This window comes from Procambarus clarkii, chromosome 22 (genome assembly GCF_040958095.1).
Source record: "Procambarus clarkii isolate CNS0578487 chromosome 22, FALCON_Pclarkii_2.0, whole genome shotgun sequence".
Classification (NCBI taxonomy): Eukaryota; Metazoa; Arthropoda; class Malacostraca; order Decapoda; family Cambaridae; genus Procambarus; species Procambarus clarkii.
In genome coordinates this window covers 11,495,117-11,515,622 of record NC_091171.1, presented here as the reverse complement: position 1 = coordinate 11,515,622, position 20,506 = coordinate 11,495,117, and the positions used below count along the sequence as shown (strand labels likewise).

Here is a 20,506-nt window from a genome sequence, read left to right as displayed (position 1 = left end):
AGCACTTTCATGTCTGCATTCTGGGCAAGATCTAGTACTCTCCACTGTCTTCCTGGTATCAGTATGATCCTACAGAGACGGTGTTGAAAGTTCCCACTGCACCAGTGTGGAGTGTTAACCTACCCTGACTACAGTAGCTCCTATCCAGAGGCAAGCAGGATCTTCTCTTCAAGAGCAACCGAGTGAAATAGCTCAGAAAACATAATATTTAACCATGATTGCTGAAGAGGAAGAGTACTCTGTGGCATGTGGCTGGTACTGAATGATATAATTACATTTACCAAAAAGTACAAATCATGAAATACTGTGTACTGATTTTCTTTAATCTCTCTAAACAAATTCTAGCCACAATGAAAAACCTTTCCGAGTATAGTACAGTATATAAAATTCTTAAACTTCTACAATACACAATATTTACTGTATAACCCCTTTTAACAATTTCATGATGGGGTTTTCATAATTACACATACTGTATATTCTTTACATTCTGATATTTATTGCTGTTAAATAAGCTGTAAAATTTCACTATACAGTAATGTTAAGCAATGTTGTAAAGAGGATAAAAATGAGTAAACAAATCAAACTTTCAGATGTGGTGTATTATTAGCATGAGGAAACAAACTTTGATGGTTATATATTCCACTTGTCAAAAGGGTTGGTGGCAGAAATCAATCTCAGAACAGAATGGAATGGGTAAACTCAAATGGGATAGATCAGTCCTGTCCCAAATTCTTCTAAAATATATTTAATTGTAACACCAAAACACTGGCCACCAGGTTTCACTGCCAATATTGTACTAATAAAGAACTGTGGGAAAACATTTATTGATGCCTGGCTGTTCATATTGATAATTTGTTGTTTGTTAACTGGTTCAATTGAGTTGATATCAATTTACTGCCCTGGATGCTTTGCATACTAGTGGTTTTGCTAAAATTTACTACTCATCCACCAATTAACCTTGTTCAAGCATTCTGAAACATTTTTCAGATCTTATTTTCATGTTACCAATATGGTCAAAAATACATATACTGTACTGTACAGAACTATAATATACTGTAGATACATTTCTGGAAAATGCCCAAGGTGGCTCCTCGCTGCTGCCACATTGAATATTTCCACATCTGTCAAATTCCAGCAAGCACTTGAGTATTTTACTCAAAACATTTTTTTATTCACATTTTAAAGCCTAAATTATTAGCTAATTGTGAGCTGCCAGCAAGTACATAAAAGTTGCCAGTTATACACTGGTGAATACAAGCCATCTACCTAAAAAAATGTCACTGGAAAGTATGTACCAAGTTACATATATATTACAGATATTGTTGAGGATTTGTGATGATGCACTTTGACTGGAAAATTCAAATCTCATGACACTATTTCTCACTTTTTCAGTCAAATTTCCATTAGTTTTCACTTAATAATGATGAAATTTTCACATACACAAACCAGTAGCCTCTAGAAATAATAAAGTTGAGTTTGAATTTTTTTTTAACTAACACAGTACAGGGGTACCTCAGTTTAAGAGTTTAATTCGTTCCTGGAGACAACTCGTATTCCGAAAACTCTTATTCCGAAGCTAATTTCCCCATAAGAAATAATGGGAAATGAATTAATCCGTTCCTGACTACCCCAAAAACCCCACATCAAACTAAATTTTTATACCTAATTCATCTAAATAAACCTACAAAGCTATGTTCAAGTTATTACTTACCCTTGCTGAGGACTGCTGTTGGTGTATGGAAGATGTGAGGAGGAGGGAGGAGGAGAGGTGTTACTGTTTGGAAGGGGAGTCCCCTTCCATTATAACATCAGGCAGTGAGGACTTCACTGGTATGACTTATGCTCAAATGGCCAAAAAACCGACAAAAAACTGTAAATCCTTGTGAAGAATTCAGGTGGGATAGTCACTGGGTGCGAAACACTGGTAAACTGAGGCGCGATCGCCGTGCCACCATGCGCTAGTCGGCCTGTACACGTATCAACAAACTCGTGTTCCGAGCTAACCCTCACCTTCCGAGACATATTTTCCAAGGAAATCCTGCTCGTATTTCGAAAAACTCACATACAGGGACACTCGTGTTCCAAGGTACCACTGTATGTTAAAAAAAATCCATGGTTTCTATAAAGAAAATAATTTATACAGTAATATTTCTATAATTTTTTCTGGTCTTTCCAATGATACCAAAGAAATGACTGCATAATAATTGTTTGCTAATAATTTTTTTTTCTAGAGAAGCCCATTGGTGGCTTCCTGAAGCTATCTTGCTGAGATTGCTCTTATCTACTACGCCACATCAGCCATGTTTGACCTACTGGGGACCAAAGCCAAAACCTGACCCCTCCTTCACATGAACACATTACATTCTGCCATCAAGAAAGCATCCAAAAAGTCAACAAAGCAATACAGACAACTGCAAGGTTTCCAAGAACTGAAGCCTCAAAAACTAGCAAACACCTCCCCAAAACAATGAAACGATCGAATCACAAAATTAGTCCAAACCTTTCAGTACCAACAAACAGCCAACAGGGAACCCAGAGCCCTGACCCTCCTCCAACTCTTACTAAGTCAATTCTGTCATTGATGTAGTGTCATCCACACCACTGTAGTGGTCCTGGGTTGTCAATGATTGCAGCAGGTTCCTCCCCTGCTTCTCAATTAGGTGCCAACCATGCTTGAACATTGGCCTGTGGGGGCCATATACTTGTGTAGTGTTCCTCTTTCGTATTTACTTCATGTGCATGTTTTATTTCCCACTTTTTGTGTGGACTTGACTCATTTTGCACTTCAAGTTACTATATATATATGCATTCCATCTACTTCCAAGGATGCTCATTAGCACTGTCTCTGCACTGTCAGAGTTAATTCCCTGGTGTGTTTTAGAGTTTGCCCTTTTGAGGTCAGGCCCCTGGAGTGGAGTACCTTACCTCAGGTAGTTCACGGGTCTTTTTGACTCCTCAGTTTAGGCACAAAGTTGGAGTATTCATGTCAGTTGTGGTGTGGGTGCACTGGGGGTTCATGGGCTTGTATATTTGGCATGCCATGAACAGCCTTCAAAGCCAGGTATATTTTGGCTGCATTCGTTGACTTTTCTTTTGATGAGCATCCCCAGTGGCTAGGTGTCCTGCTTGATAATTTCCCTACAGGTCAGTAATTTTCCTAGTAAGTCTCCTGTGGATTTTGGCATGGTTCCCAATAAATTACCCTATCAAACCCACACACACCATTTGCAAGCTTGAAGGGTGTTCATTGGTTGTGCCACATGGCGATGATCATTCTGCCCCGGCCATGCTGCCTGTTGGGTCGGTGACACCTACAACCCTAAATCCTGTAGCATTTGTTCCTCGTGAGTCTCTGTTCTTTCAAATCCTTCTTCTGATGTGGAAGCTTATCAGGTGGCTGCTGCTTCATGAGCTTTTCATGCTAGTCTGCAGTGTTTTGCAGTGTTGTGCTCATTTGGATGCCCCAGAGTTGGCATGTATTGTTGACCTGAGAAGAGGGCACAAGGGACCAAAGCAAGGTCAAAAGGAACCCAGGTGCTCAAAGCGGGGTCAAAAGGAACCCAGGTGCTCAAAGCAGGGTCAAAAGGAACCCAGGTGCTCAAAGCGGGGTCAAAAGGAACCCAAGTGATCAAAGCAGACTCCCTATGAGCCATGGAAACCATTGACAAAGGCCTCGGGGCAGAGCCCCCAGCCATGCCCACTGCCCCAGGGGAAAAGATTTGAAGAAGGGAGTCTGCTAGATCTACTCAGCAGCCTCAATGGGAAAGAGGGGCTCAACCCCTGTGCCCACATCGAAAGGGGCAGCCTCTTAAGCCACCCGAGCCTCGCTCCGAGCAAAATCCCACCCTGACGCCGAAACCCTCAGATGTTTGGGAGCCGGAAGTAGGGGAGGAAAAGCAAGGCAAACTACACCCACCTGAGAAGGAAGGAGAAGGCATGAACAGAACCAAGGCCAAAATGACCAACGCCCACAAACAGAGTCCCTAAAACCCAAGCGGGGCACCGTCAGGGCCTCCAACCGGGAATTGGAGGCGCTCCGGGGGGTGCTGCAATAAGGAGAATCGATCATGCAACGCGGCTGCCACCTGATCCGAAATATCACTAAAGGAGGGATGAGTAAAAGGAGCACAAGCAGGGAACAAGTCCCGCCAGACCCCAGGTCTCAGGTGTCCCCGACCCTCAGGCAGCCTACCTAGCCCACATGAGTTTTCCAGGGCCTGTCGAGTGAATAAGCCATACGAGAAGCCCAGGCACCGGGGCCAGCTAATCCGGAAAACCCTGTCTAAAGTAGGAAAACCAACTGCAAGTAGCAGTCGTGAAACCTCAGGGCAATAGAGGAGGACCACCACCACAACCTAGGTTAAGCCTAAGAAGGAGCTAAGCAAACATCTACCACCACAACACGCTATAACGCCCAAAACGTAAATAAAAGCCAATCCCCGAAATCACACAAGCACACAAGCAGCCAGATAGAAACATCGGCCGCCACATTTGATAGTAAAGCGGACTGGGCTAGCCACAGTGCGCCCCAACAGCAAAAACACACACACACACACACACACCAATCCAGGGCAAGGCAGAAAGCCCAATACCCCTGACTCACCCCAAGGGCGAGGACATCCACAAGCGAGGAAGCTTTCTACTAGGAAGTGCTTCCCGAACGCCCCAAGGAAGATAACTCGACGCAAGGGCAGTATTTACGAAACACCTGGGAAAGGGAACCCCCTAGAAGCATGCTGCTCCAGTACTCCAAACTCCTGGCAACACGCACATATCTATTTCATAACACCGCCGCAAGGGCGGAACACACAAAAAAAGGGAATACGGAGCCAGAGACATAGCGACCACTCAGCATGATTACATTAGTCAAAGAACTGGAGTGTGGCAGCCTGACCTACCCAGGCTGGGTAGGTCAGGTAGCCACCCCCTCCCCTCCCGTCGCAAGAGGGTGGAGCTAAAGAGCGAAGGGTTAGTTAGAAAAAGTATCTTTCTGGGTGCCTTCCCTGGTCGATGGGAAGATGACATACATTAAATGTAAAGTGTTCATGTGCCGTTGCTCCCTTTGTGTCTCTAAGGGGGACAGGTTCTGGGTTATGGTCCGTGGTAGGCTTACAAAGAACTCTGCGACTGATGACACTCAAGTAATGTGGCACTTGATCAGTAAGATAAATTCAGAAAACCCTGGGGTTCCCCCTAGAAAATAAAATAAAAAATACAATAAAATTACATGTACAAAAGGCTGATCATCTTTAACTCCTATATATATAGTCTTTTCCAACTGACTAAGACTTGATGTGCCCATGCATATTTTTCTGTAGATCTGATTTTTTCAGCAATGCCTTATCAGACTTTAAAAAGGCAAAGAAGTCCCTGCAAGACGTATCTTGGAAATTGTACTGTACAGTCAGAATACCTTTCATTGTATCAACAACTTTTTCCTTTCCTTAGTCCACTGACTTTGCATCAGCAAAAAAACTCTCTCAACATTTGCATTGTGGGATGTTACAGCAAAGAAATATTGTGCACTTCTTATCAGTTCTGAGTGGCATTCAATAAACGAGATCTGTACAAAGGTCTCATTACAGACTACAGATTTTTTGGACCTAGTAAATATATATATACAGAGAATTTTTTAAATGGTGGAAGCTGAAATTCCAGACTTTTGGAGAATTTTTAAAATTCTCCCTGGACACAAATTTTGACACCGGAATCCTTTTGACACATACATAGTTGAAGGAACTACAGATGAGAAAGTCAGGCTATTCATTTTTTATTAATTTTATTTATTGGAATTTTACAGGTGCTTACCTGCAGTGAGAATTTGTCCAATTTTGTGGGGCACATGGTAAAAAAAAACTGCCATTCTCCTGTTTAGATAGTACTTTAGTAATGATGTGGACCATCGTACAAATGGACAATTAGAAAGTAAAATTTAGGATTTCATTTCTTTGTTTGCAGCCGCCTCCTTTTCTGGGTAAGAATGAGTCAGGGGGGAGGGGAGGAGTGCATCAGGAGGGGTCCTGTTTTAGTTTGATTCTTGGTTTGTTCGGTCAGGGTGCATCATCTTCCATGTCCGGTTGAGGCCGTCTATCATTATTTGCACACCTCTTGGCTGGCTCCAGTCGATGAAGTCTATTGATCTGGTGTGTCTTCTGGTCCACGTTTCAAGGCCCATTTATTACAGGTCATCTGCAGTATCAAGTTTAGCCAGTCTGCCATCTTCCCTCAGGCCCATGATGTTCATAAGTTTGCAGCTCTGTCTGCAGTTTTTTTAATGTCTTCGGCTGATAACTGGGCTTGGAAATTTTGGTGCTTTAATGTGGTTTTGGTGACAGGCTATCTCAAATTTCCAGCACCCACATCAGGCTTGTGTAGCATTGGGTTGACTGACTCTCCACTCATTTCCCTTTCTTGAAAAGACCATGTTCTGCTGCTTTTCTCCAATCCTGGCGACTTCCACAATTTTGTTTATTCTCAGTGGTGAGATAGCAACAGGAAGCCACCTTAGACCCTTTCAAAAAACCAAGAGTTCATAGAAATGAAACTCTGAAGGAAACTTATTTCCTTAGTTCCAAGGTGGCTTCTTTCCCTCTCCTTCAGGAGTTTATTTGCCATCATCATCTTTATGACTGGAGTGGATCAGCTCCCAGTGCTGCCACCTGGTGATGGGGAGGAGTAACTACATAATTGCCGAGGATCTTGTTTCCTGGTGTCTTTACATTTACCATGTTCTGTTTTGTCTCGCTTATCTTTCTAGTCCCTATTTCCTTCTATTTCCTTGGTTAGTGTGATCTAGTACCCTCTGCTCTCTTTGCCTACGTGAGGGGACCAGGTTTTGGGCTCTGGTAGACTATTAATGACTCACATGGCCTTGTTGTGATTTGATAGATCTGGACCTATCCAATGAAGCTAGTAAGACAGCCACCTTGGACCCTTCAGAAAGAGGCATTTCATAATAATTCAGTGCCAAGTTTTTACAATGGCACAGCTAAAACAAAAGAATTTTTTTATTTTTAGGCTTTGTTGATTTTTTTGAGGGGGGGGAGGGGGAGAGAGGGAGTCAGTATTATTACAAGCTACAATCATATTCAAGGCCTGAAATTTTAACTTTTTACTGACTATAAACAATTTCATCAGCAATTTTAAGGAAAATAGCCTTTAAATGTTACTCATTATAATAAGTTTGAAAAATCAAATCTGTAATACTTAATAAGTTTACTTCTTCACTATTACCTACTAGACAGTGGTTAAAGAGTACAGTACAGTAATTTGAAAATATAAGTTTAATGCTTTGATTTTTCTATGTTATAAATTACTGTCATACTCATTTACTTGTCTACTTTTATTACACACAAAATTGTCTATATATTTCACCAGTTACAAGATCTCTTTACCTCCAAGGTGTATTAGCAGGATTACAGGAAGTAGTCAAATGTGGTAAAAATGCCTGCTTCTTTATTGACAGTAGAGGAGCGTTAGTCAGTCTTTAAATAGCAGATGTCCAGTATACCAGAATATTGTGATAGAGTGTAGAGAGAATGTTAAGAAATTAGAAAAAACTGGGTAACAGGCTATCTCATAAATAAAGTAAGATTCATGTGGATCCCTTCACATGTGGGAATACTGTTGAATGAGGTAGTTGAGATAGCGAAGAGAGCCACGGAAAAAACTTTTGTTGATGTTGTATGTCAGATAACCTTGAAACAAATAAAAACAAGAATCAAGATGATCCAAGAGGGTGAAGAAATGGTAAGGAGAATGGAAATGGTGGACAGTAGTAACACACTTAAGAATTATTCAATAATAAATACAAACTCGTCCTTCACCTATGGTAAAGGAAAGTCTACTTGGAAGGACTCAATTTACATGAGATTAAGATTAGGATACAAATATATCTGGCAATACGGTGTTGATGTCAGTGAAAAAGATAAGAAGTGTAAATTATGTAGCACGCCCACACCTTAGAACATTATGTATTAGAGTGTCAACTTATTGATAACTATAGAAATAAGGAAATAAGTAGTGTACCACATCAAATTGTTTGAATGTGTGATAATGGTATGACAGACAGTATACTTAGGTGCTACAAGAATTTTGCCCCAAGAGTGTAACAATTATATGCTGTGCTTACTATATTAACCTGCAATGTTAAATGGGATTCTTGTAATGTTATTTGTCTATTTGTACTCACTGAATTTGTGTGCCCCCCTTGAGGGATTTGAAGTAGAGGGGGGTAGAAATAGCCTAAGCTACTCTATCCTTTAAGATGTATTTCTTTCTTGTCTCAATAAACATACTTGAACTTGAACTTACCTCATTCTTCACTAAAATTTTGTTTTTGTTTTTATATACTGTATGTGTAAGAGTCACACACCACTGGCAACACCACAATCAAGGAGGTGTACTTAAATCAACATTCTATCCCCATGACAAATGCATGGGGATAGAAAATTCTTTCTGGGTCAAGTTAACAGCCTCAGGTTGACATTCCAACATTGGGAGTCAAACTGGGAGGGATAGAGCTCAATACCTAAAGGAACTGCAGAGCTTACTCTTATAAAAAAGAAAACTATTACACTGTCTCCTAAACAAGGTATGGGTAGAATGGAAATAAGATCAAAGATCCTCAATACATAACAAGGCGGGATGGGATGGTATAGGATCAAGGTGTCTTGTAACAGCTCAGAAGACCATTAATATGGGACGAAGAAAATGAGCTGAGGAAGACTCACCTCAGGTTCTTTGAAGAGGCTATCTTGCTGTCCTCTTCCAAGACATGAAGGCAAGTATTTAAATGAGTTTTTATAAATGAGTCGGAATGGGTATTAAAAAAATCTGCTATGGAAAAATAAAGTGAACTGAACAGTGCAGCTGCAGAACGTTAGGGAAAGGCATAGGGACTAAAGTATTTTATGATTACTCTATATTTTAACTATGTTGCCATGTAAAGGGCATTGATGCATCAAAATACAAACTGTACAGTTGTTGCATAAAGAAAGTGACAGTGACCAACCTCTCCATTATCCATTACAGCCATAGAAGAAGTCTGCCCACAAGCTATGTCAACTACTCGTCTTCCTCCTATGATAGCAATTACTTTTCTTGGAGTAGGCTGGTTAGTTGTTGTTCCAGAACCAACCTGTCCACAGTTGTTTTGTCCCCAAGCTAGTACCTGTGGCAGCCATATAATAAAACATTATTTTATCTTTATATCACAAATGAAGAACATTTTCCTGTACACTAAGAAATTTATACAGTATATTGTAAACAAAATATAAGCAACTAGATATAGTGCAATCATAAGACACAAACAAGAAAGGCATTCTTGGTATCTTACACAAGTAACCTTGCTCAGACAGACTATGCAATTGGAACCAGAACTTTTCCAACTCTCAAGAGAAATTCTGGCTCTATAAGCATTTTAAAAGTTTCCTCTATTCATTGCCTATAATTTCTCTGACCTTATATGATAGAACACATCTTTATGCATACACATACAAAATTCTATACAATCATTTTAAATATACAGTATTGGAAATTAACCAAAGAAATGAAACTAGAGGGAAAACAAGTGAAAACAAATTTTTACTCAAGTGCTAAATTTTTCTTCTTTACCAGAATAGACGCTGTGAATATGTATATAGTACAGTAGTACTGTATGGAAAACAAAAACACTTTACAAACTCTCACAAAATGAGTGAACAAACTATTTACAATTAGCCACGTGCTTTTTGAACCCTTCGAGACTGAATGGATAACCTGTTGTGTTCAGGTAAGTGGTTCGTCATCCTGAAAAGCTAGGGGAAATTTTTTTTTACAATTTTGTTGCAGAAATTTTAGAGTTTTGTTTGTACTCACCAATATGAGAAATTCTGATCCGCTTGTTAACTTGAAGATTATAGTTGATGGTGCATTGCTATTTATATAGAAAGAGTGGTAGTGGATGATAATGTTGGGTTGACTGAAGTGGAGATTAATGGTGATGAGGTAACCCTCAGCAGACTGCCTTTCACCATGTACTCTAATGTACCTAATGCCATGGCAGAGTTTAAAGCTTTAGTTTATGAACACCGCTCAAGTGGTGCTATGTATGGTCACTGGGCAAATTAGTTCCATATATATATTGCACATTTTTCTTCAGACTGGTAGTCTGAATAAAAAGTTTTGATAACTGGTGGGGTCCACTAGATATCCAAACTTTTTTATCTGAACTAACCCAAATAGGATAACAGGCATATTCAGAAAAAGGGCATTCATAAAGCACGTAGCTGACTAACCCTTGGACAGTAGCTATGGAGAAATGGATTACCTGCCTGTGTGCATAAAATTATAAAAAACCAGCTTTGAATGTATTGAAACGCCATTTTCTGGGTGAGTCCCGGAGGCTTCCCAGAGCTATCCAGGCTGAATGAATATGTATAACTTTCTGGCATCAGTCAATGTGCACGGAGTTCTTGCCTACAGGGGACCATAAGCCAGAACCTGACCCCCCCCCCCCCCCCCCCCCCTCAAGAGAGGCACAAGGAGCAATGGCTTATAGAAACCCCTGCGTGGTTGGGAGCATTCTATGTCTGCTATCAACTGGATCTAACACCCAGAAAGGTAGGAGCGCCAAAACAAACCCCTATTCTGGTGAAACTATTGCTACCGAAAGCTGAATGAGTGGCCAGAACTCTCCGAAAGAAAATTAGCAAACGAGCATGACGTCGCCGCGCCGCTGTTTGCACAACCCCCCCCCCCCAAATCCTCCCCGGGAGGGGGAAGGGGGAGCCCCAGACCCTCCACACTGGTGATCCATCCCTTCAGTTCTTAGGCTGGATGTCAAAATACGCAAAAAACACCGCTGACTGGGAGGGAGGGATGCCAAGGAGTCTCCGGGACTCGCCCAGAAAATGGGGTTTCATTATTTTCAACGCTGGTTTTCTTGGATAAACCCCGTTGGCTCCCCGGAGCTAACTACCCAAAGACAAGGAAAAACAGAGATTCACCCGGGCGGCGGTCAGTCCTCACACCTCAATGCGAAGCCGAGACAACTGGTTGCAACTGCCGACCAAATGCAACGCAGGCCCTACTAAGTCCAGGGACCTAGTAGGGCGGCCAAGGTAGCGAGTGGTCAGGACCCTGTTTGATCTCCAAAAACCCCGTGCCAGAATGTCAACCCAAAACATGTTACCAAAGATGGCCGCTAAAGCAGCAAACTTACACATATCGTGGGCACGAGAATAAGACCGCAGGCTGGCTAGCCTTAATAATTCTGCGAATGACCTAGGAGACCCGAGCTCGGGAAGAGGGAAGAAGGGAAACCGGATCAACGCAAAGAGCATCCCCGGCCACCGAAGCCGTGGCGTACAAATAACGGCAGAGCCGCAACCGGACACAAGACATGATGCACCCCCGGCCTAATCAACCAAGAATCAATAACCCAAGGACCCCTCCGGAAAGCAGCAGTCATTCTTTGCCAGAATAGAAGGAGACGGCTGCAACTGAACAAATTTAGTACCAGGGCCAAAAGAGCAGAAACCCCTGCGCCGGAGGAGAGCATGAAGCTCCCCCAACCGGACCCCCAGAGGCCAATGCCAACAGGAAAGAGTCGAAGAAAAAACATTCCCGAACGGAAGAGGCCACAACAAACCAAGGAGAAAAGAGAAAAAATAAGCACCCGGTCCAAAGACCAGAGCGGCTCATGCAGTGCATGAGCAGGACGAAGGTGAAACAACGCATGAGACAGCTGATGAAACGGAGCAGACGTAACATCAATACCGAACGCATGTTGGGGCGGCTTCGCCAGCACACCATGATACAAGGTGCCAGTATTCAGCATAAGATGACGGTCCTGAAACAACCAATAAAGGTCTCTGAACCACTATCAGAGACCGAAGTACACCTATGCAGTGATAGGAAAAACTGGAAGGACTGCCAGGAACTTCATACTGCCGCAGAGATGAAGCACACATGGGAGGCTAACAACAAAGCAACCTGTGCTACATACAAGTGGTGATAGACACGAGTCAAACTCCAGATGCGAAGACTCGAGAAGAACGAACCAGCCTCATAACGGGCTGGACTGATCTGCTAAATGAGGCGAAGCCACGTGAAGACCCTCGGGTTCAAACACCAAGCAAGCGGAGCCCGAAACCAAGGCTAAGCTGGCCACCAAGGAGCCAGACCAACAACTCTCCCCTGGGAAGTCTCCAAATGAACCAGGACCTGGAGCAACAGCAGAACCGGGGGCAAAGAGGTACAGGAAGCCAACCACACCCAGACTAGCCTGAAGGCATCGACCCTGACAGCCTCGCAGTCAGGGAAGGGTGCCACGAATACCGGGAGACACTTCAACCACGCCGACACGAAGAAAGCAAGAGGTCCACCTCCGGAGGCCCAAACATCTGGCAGAGCCAACTGAAAGAGTCAGCGCCGACCGTCAACTCTGGAAAGGGAGGGAAACGGGACAAGCCATCTGCCAGGACAATGGAAACCCCCGAACGTGAACTGCCAGGAGAGCCAAACACCGAAAATTCAGCAGACGAGTCACCCGAAGTGACCAGCCCCAAAGCCAAGGACTGCATCAAACCCCCGTGGTTCTGGGAATGAACAACCCGAGAACAGTCCGACTGGAGCTGGATCGTCAATCCATAAGCGACCTGAATCCTCCGGAGCGTCATCCACATAGCCACAAACTTCCGCATGGAGCAGTGAGCCCAATGGAAGGACGGACCCCATCGTTCCTGGCTGGCCAGGTGAGCACTGGTCACAAAGCCCCAGCCAAGAGAAGACGCATCCGTGAACACATCGAGCTAGGGCTCAGGTAGGCACCAAGGCACTGAACCCTGAAACCCCAAGAGGAAGCATGAAGAGCAGCAACTGACGCAAAGCCCCCGGAAGTCAAATCCAGAGGTCACGAGAGAGGCAGAAGGAACATCCCGAAGGAACTCGAACAGCCAACGAAGCCACACCCAACCCGGCAGGTGCACCATCATGGCAAAGATCAAGTTCCTGCACAAACCCCTCAGGAATGACGAAGGCGGGAACGCAAGCGAAGCAGAGCCGCCGGAGGAAGAGACAAGGAAATGGTCCGAGTGACCCACACAAGACCCAGCCAAGACTGAACCCGAGAGGGAACAAGACGGGACTTCAAGTTCACCATGAACCCGAACCTGGCGAGCTGGGAAAGAACCAAAACCCTGGTGAGCAGACACGGATTGGCTGGGAGCCCAAATCAGCCAGTCGTCGTGGTAGGCCAGAACCTGAACACCTAACAGACCCAAGCGGGCCACCACGATGCGAGTAAGGAGTGTGAATATGTGAGGTGCCAGATACAAACCATATGGAAGACAAGAAAACGAGAACCCAGATGCCCCCACAACAAAACCAAGCCAGTCCCTGAACCATGGACGAAACGGGACGTGCCAAGACGCATCCTCGAGGTCCAGGGACACCATCCAAGTGTCCGGCTCTAACAAAAGACGGACAGTGTAGCCTTCCAAAGGAGGGGGTAAAAACCCACAGGTACAGACGGGACAAGTCCAGAATGAAGCAGAGGTCCACACAGTTTTGTGTCAGGACCAGAACAGGCGGGAACCCAGTGGGGGGGACGAGGGCGTATCAACCATGCCCGAGCAAAACCACTCCGACAAAAACCTGACAGAACGCAGGACAAGAGGCCCGCAAAAGAACCAACGCACCCAAGAGTGCACAAACGGTGCGCAGGACGATCCCTCTTGCTGAACAGAACAGAAGGCACAAATCTGGCACCACCGGCCTACCATGATGGAAAAACCCTGAGTCCTGGCATGATCCTACCGGGAAGGCCCCCACGAGCCCCCCGAATGACAAAAGTCAGACACAGGACGGCAACTATACGAAGCTGCCTGTAGAAACTGCACAACCACAGACTCTGCAAACAGCAACGGCCAAAAAACCAACGTTGAATGTAATGAAACGCCATTTTCTGGGTGAGACCCAGAGGCTCCCCGGAGCTTATCCAGGCTGATATGCTAATGGCAGACTTTGGCATCAGTCATGTACATGGAGTTCTGTGGGCCAGAACCTAGCCTCCTCAGAGAGGCATGGGGAACAATCACCTATAGAAACCACCTTGTGGTTGGAAGCATTCTATGTCTGCCATCGACCGGGTTAGGCACCCAGAAAGTTAAGTGTCCCAAAACAAACCCCTATTCTGGTGAAAATTGCTACCAGTAGCTGAACAAGTGGATAGAACTCCCCAAAAAGAAACAAGCAAACGAGCATGACATCACACGTCACCGTGCCACTGTCTGCGCAGCTCCCCCCTCCCAGGGAGGGGGAAGGGGGAGACCCAGACCTTCGCCCTGCTATCCACCCTTCAGTTATGAGGCTGGATGTCAAAACACACAAAAAGAAATGCAGACCGGGGGGGGGGGAATGCTGGGGCACCTCTGGGTCTCACCCAGATAATGGCGTTTCATTACATTCAACGATGGTTTTGTTGGGGGAGCTCTTTGGCTCCCTGAAGCTAACTACCCACAGAGCAAAAGTAAAGGGACTTACCTGGGAGGCAGTCGCTGCTCACCCCCTCAACTCGAAGTCGAGACAACTGGCTGCAGCCGCCGACCCAAGCAACACAGGCCCGACTGGGCCCAGGAACTTTCACAAGATATCGAGCAGCCAGGACCCTGTTCGACCAGCAAAATCCCCGCGCCCGAATGTCGGCCCAGGACATGTCACCAAAAATGACAGCAAGAGCCATGAACTTGGAAACGTCATAGGCACAGGGATAGACTGCAGGCTGGCTAGCCTTAACAACCCTACGGACGACCTGGGAGACCCGCACCCGCGAACAGGGAAGAAGGGAAACCGGATCAACCCAAAGTGCGTCCCCGGACACAGAGGCCGAGGCGCGCAAATAACGGCGGAGGGCCGTAACCGGACACAAAACACGATGCACCCCCAACCCGACCAACTAAGCATAACAACCGAAGGATCCTTCCGGAAAGCAGCAGTCACATCCCTTGCCAGAAAAGAAGGAGACGGCTGCAGACGAACAAACCAGACGCCACGACCAAAGGAGCAGAAAACCCCTGCACCGGAGGAGAGCATGAAGCTCTTCGATCCGTCCCCTAGAGGCCAATGCCAACAGAAAAAGAGCATCCGAGAAACAATCCTGAACTGAAGGGGCCACAACAAACCATGGAGAAGAAAAGAAAAGAGGGCACTATGTCCAATGACCAGGATGGCTCAGGCGGTGTACGAGCAGACCGGAGGTGAAACAACACACGAGACAGCCTGCAAAACAGCACAGACATAACATTAATACCGAAAGCAAGCTGAAGCAGCTCCTCCAGCGCCGCATGAAACAAGGCAATAGGATGGGGCAAGATGACGGCGCCGAACCTCCACAAGAGAAGGACAAGACCACACCAACAATGCAGCTACCTAAGAAGAGACAGAAGGAAAAGGAAGGACCACTAAAAATCCCCACAGTGCCGCCAAGAAGCACGCAGGTGGGACACCATCAATGAAGCCACCAGACCACCAACAGAAGTTGAGACTCGAGGCAGAACCGAACCAGCCCCACCACAGGCCAATCGAGCCTAGGAAGAGGCAGAACTGCGGGAAGATCCCAGGTGTGACCACTGAGCCAGCAGAGCCCGGAACCAAAGCCAGCAAAAGAGGAGATGGAACGTCTGCCATACAGAAAAACATCCCAACATCAGCGAGCCCGCCAGGAGTTCCGGGCTCTGCTGGCTCAGTGGTCGCACCTGGGATCTTCCCGCAGTTCTGCCTCTTCCTAGGCTCGATTGGCCTGTGGTGGGGCTGGTTCGGTTCTGCCTCGAGTCTCAACTTCTGTTGGTGGTCTGGTGGCTTCATTGATGGTGTCCCACCTGCGTGCTTCTTCGCATTTTTCGATGAAATTTACATCGTAACTCGGAATTATTGTAAGTAGGGACAATTGTAAGTCGAGGTGCCACTGTACTTGCGAGCAGCATGAGCTCCGAGGGTAGACAGCAGGCTGGCTAATTTTATTAACAATGCGGACAACCTGGGAAACACAAGCTCTGGAACAGGGAACGAGAGAAACCATATCAACCCACAATGAATCCACTGGAACAGAACTGGTGGCTTAAAGGAGCGGCGTAAGGCCACTACCGGACAAAGTGCATGATGCACCCCCCAACCAAACCAACCAAGCTTCAAGAGCCAAGGGACCCTTCCGGAAGCCTTCCGTCTCATTTTTCGCCTGAAAAGAAGTAGGTTGCAAACATACAAAATGACCCCCAGGACCAAAATCTCCAGTGCTGGAATAGAGCATGAAGCTCACCCACTCTACAACCAGAGGCCAAGGAAATAAAAAACAAAGCCTTTCAAAAACAATCCCAGATCAAAGGGGCCACTGTAAACCAAGGTAAAGAAAGAATCCGATCCAAAGACCCGGCAGTCTCCAGCCTCCATGAGCAGGCTGGAGGTGAAACAAAGCATGAAAAAACTTGTGAAACATAACTGAAGTTATGTCCACCCAGAAGGCAAACGTGGCTCTGCCAACGCCACATGATAAGGAAAGGCCTATCAAGGAAAAGCCAAGAAAGAAAGGACAACAATCCAGTTTGAAACATAGAAGACAATGAAGGGAGAGAAAATGATGAAGTGACTGCCAAGAAACCTCATACCGCAGCTGAGAAGACCGCAGGTGGGACACCATCAAACCAAGCACCAGATCACCATGCAAGCTCACTGATAATGATAATGGTGATAATGACGCGTCATAAAGACCAGACACGTAAACCGGAAGAGAAGGTCGAACCAGTAAGGTACATCATCCACCCGTCCTTCTGATAGAGGTGGAGCCTTGGAAAGAGGCCCAGGTTCAGACACCGAGCAAGCAGAGCCTGAAACCAAGGTTTGGCTGACCACCAAGGAGCCAGCTGAAACTCTTCCCCTCTCCCCCCTCCCTCTCCCCTGTAAGACTCCAGATGTGCCAGCGCCTGGAGCAACAACCGGACCGGGAAAAAGAGGTAAATGCACCCCCATCTAGACCAGTCCAGCCAAAAGGCATCCACCGCAAAGGCCTCGCAGTTGGGGAACGGTGCAGTGTAAAGATGCAGACACCGAGACTATGCAGATGCGAAGAGGTCGACGTCTGGACGCCCAAACGTCCGGCAAAGCCAAAGGAAAGAAGCAGAATCAATGGTCCATTTTATGGAAAGAGGAAGGAAGTGAGACAGAACGTCAGCCAAGATGTTGGACACACCTTGAACATTAACAGCGCGGAGATGTAAACCCCAAGAACTCAGCAGACATCTCCCCCAACGAGAGGGGGGAGGTGGAGTTAACTAGAGGGGGGGACTAGCTTCACCAAGTTTTGCTTTTTCTTTTAATATTGGGGAAGTTCTTGTGGCATTTTGGGGGTTTTATTCAAAAGCATCCCAAATGCACCAGGGAAGAGAACCCTGAAATGCAAAAGTAGTACTCACAAGACACTTAAGGAAGGCTGCCCTAAGTGCATACAGCCTTGGTACACTTCAGGTACACCTGGCCATCACACCACGAACAGCAGGACACCACAAAGGTAAAACACTGCATAGGAAATCGGGGCCAGAGATAAAGACCGCCCTGAATTGCATTAACTGATGAACTGCAATTACTGGGTCGCCGGTGCAGGGTGGGCGGCTGTGCAGACAAGCAACACGCGTTTGAGTGTGATGTTGACTCGTTTCCTTGAGATTGGAGGGAGTTCTGCCTCTCTGTTCGGTTTTCGGTTACAATTTTCTTACCATGTGGGGTCTGTTTTGTTATGCCTACCTTTCTGGGTGCCTGGCCCCAGTTGATGGCAGATAAGGAAAAACCCCAACCACAGAGGGGGGGGGGGTAAGTTCCAGGGCCATTGCTCCCTGTGCCTCTCTGAGGGGGTCAGGTTCTGGCTCGTGGTCCCCGGTAGGCTAAACCTCCTATGACTAATGCCCTGATCTAATGTAGTGCATATTAGCCCGATAGCTCCAGGGAGCTAAAGGGGCTCCCCTACAGAAAAATATTAGAAAGTTCTCTTTTGTAAATAGAATGATAAGACAGTTGGAACAAGTTAATTGAAAAGGTGATAGATGTCAAAACCATCAGCAGTTCAAAGTGTCATATGACAGTACTGTACTGTACTGGGAAGGCGAGACACCATGAGCACAGCTCTCATCTTGCAAGTGTAATTACCTAACACAAAGTCAAGCCATTTATTTTGAAGCAATTTTGTTTAAGTTAGATTCTGAAATACTGATGACAAGCTAAAATTGATCTCATTATTAATATAAACAAAATTTGCAAATTTCAATTTATTATTGTTACAATGTTAAAAATTTACATTCTCAATACAGTATAATTAAAAAGAAATACAATTGGCAATAGTGCAAATTATTTTTGGGAATCGTTTACAACAGGAAAAAATCAAGGCAAATGAGGGGACCTTCAACATGCTGTTGACTTCCTGTCCTTGTTGAGGCCACTAGAGTTAGTGGCTCTCGGGTAAATCAGGTAAACAAACTACGGGGAGAATCTGATGACATGTAATAAAATTCCAAAATTTTCAAGTCAATATGCAAAGACACTCTCTAGATGACACATCCTGCAAAATTTTGGGCAACAACAGCAAAAAGTATATGATACTATAGAGTAATTTATCCCTACTCTGGATACCTAAATAGTGGTTGGAAAGTAGTGTACAGTACTGTAAAACGTTGTTACACAGTAATAACATTACCGACCCCCATATTTTACAAGCCATAACAACGATAGGGTTAGATACTAACTCAAAAGCAATGGTTTAACATAAGCTTACCTCGCCTTCTTCTGTTAATGCCAATGAATGGTGAGAGCCTGCAGCAATTCGTGCCACACGTTTATTGTGCAAATGAGTAGTCACCAAATATGGTGTAAGACCTTGATTAGTAGATCCATTTCCTAGTTGACAATAACCATTATGTCCCCAGGAATACAACTCTCCACTCTCTGTATATGCTAGGACATGTGGACCACTTCCATATGCAATACCTGAAAAATTTAATTTTATATCTAACTTAACTAATTATTATTTTAAACAATCTTTATTTAGAAAATACTTATTCGTTATACATAAATATGAAAAAAAAAATTCTCAGCAGAATAATTTGGTGGCTCTCTAAAGTAAGAAGTAGGCGCCTGACAGCTGGGTGGACAGCGTTTCGGATTCGTAGTCCTGAGGTCATGAGTTCGATTCTCGGTGGAGGCGGAGACAAGTTGGCAAAATGTTTCTTTCACCCTGATGCCCCTGTTACCTAGCAGCAAATAGGTACCTGGGAGTTAGACACCTGCTACGGGCTGCTTACCAGGGGGGGGGATAACAAAAAGGAGGCCAGGTCGAGGACCGGGCCATAGGAGACATTAAGCCTCAAAATCATCAACCTCAAGAGAAGAACCTCCATATCCTTGGACAATCATGCCCAATCAAGCAAGCAGGGACAAATCACTGAGTTGTTCATCTTGACTCAAGTTCTGGTGATCTTCTCGACCTACCAGATACAGGGAATTTTAAAATATCCTTGCTGAGACATTAGTGCTTGGGAGTCTAGAGAATACTCAGCCGAGCTCAGAATGATCAACAACGGTAAATGAAAAAAATGAAAAACGCTGTATGAGCTTCGTTATCCGAAGCCCACTAAACCGAATATTTGGGTTATCCGGCCAAAATCACATCTGGATAATTTTCTGGCAACATTTCACCATATCTGGATAGAAATCTGGATAACCGGCAATTTGGCCAGATAATGTAGACTGGCATAGTGTCAAAGTCTAGTCTGGATAATTTTCTGACAAAACTTCGCCATATCCAAACAGCAATCTGGATAACCAGAGATTAGGTTACATAAATTTTCAAGAACCATAAATTTCACAGGTCCAATAAGACCTGTTTGGGGAGTGGGAACAGATGAGACACCCACCATAGGGTTGGCATCAACTCAACCACCCTAGAATCCAACTCCTATTGAACTTATGGGACAGCAGAGCAATGGCATGCCCAGAACCCCCGACATTAACCTTTAAACTGCGCAAAACTGCATATGATGTTTTGAGTAACTGACACAAAGGTGCACATCACTGCATATGAAGTTTTGGAGTACTACGCAAGATTTAAATGGCCTGCGGATACACGGGGTTCACATCACCTTCCTCAGGGCTCTTGTAAACAGAGGCCATTTAAAAAAAAAATCGTGGGCAACATTCCCGGGTGTGAGGGCTTCAGTACTGTACTGAGAGAGCCACCAAGGCTGGCACATGCAGCATGAGCTCACAGCACTGCTGTTCAGCTTGTGATCACAGCATCGCCTAAAAATGTAAAAAATATATGTAACTGTTATTATTTAGCAATGATAGTATTACAGAAGACCTATATAAATGACTTATATTATGACTTATATAAATGACCAGGATTCTGATAATAGCAGGATTGTTGTGATAATCTGCACTCTGCTGTGTGAGGAGTAATGTTGAGGGAGGGAGGAGACTGTAGCGT

The 20,506-nt window shown here is 45.0% G+C and overlaps 1 protein-coding gene across 2 annotated transcripts in view; it reads right to left on the bottom strand.

Moving 5' to 3' along the window:
* LOC123757454 (RCC1 and BTB domain-containing protein 1) overlaps nt 1-20,506 on the bottom strand; it is a 152,498-nt gene that overhangs the window by 111,166 nt on the left and 20,826 nt on the right. For both annotated transcript variants that reach the window (XR_006772748.2, XM_045741086.2), the window contains exons 3-4: nt 18,797-19,008; nt 9,014-9,172 (exon numbers count right to left, since the gene is read on the bottom strand). Coding sequence is in view for 1 of the 2 variants with exons in the window: in XM_045741086.2 (XP_045597042.1) it covers nt 9,014-9,172; nt 18,797-19,008 (371 nt within the window). In the remaining variant the exon portion in view is untranslated. The remainder of the gene's footprint in view (nt 1-9,013; nt 9,173-18,796; nt 19,009-20,506) is intronic.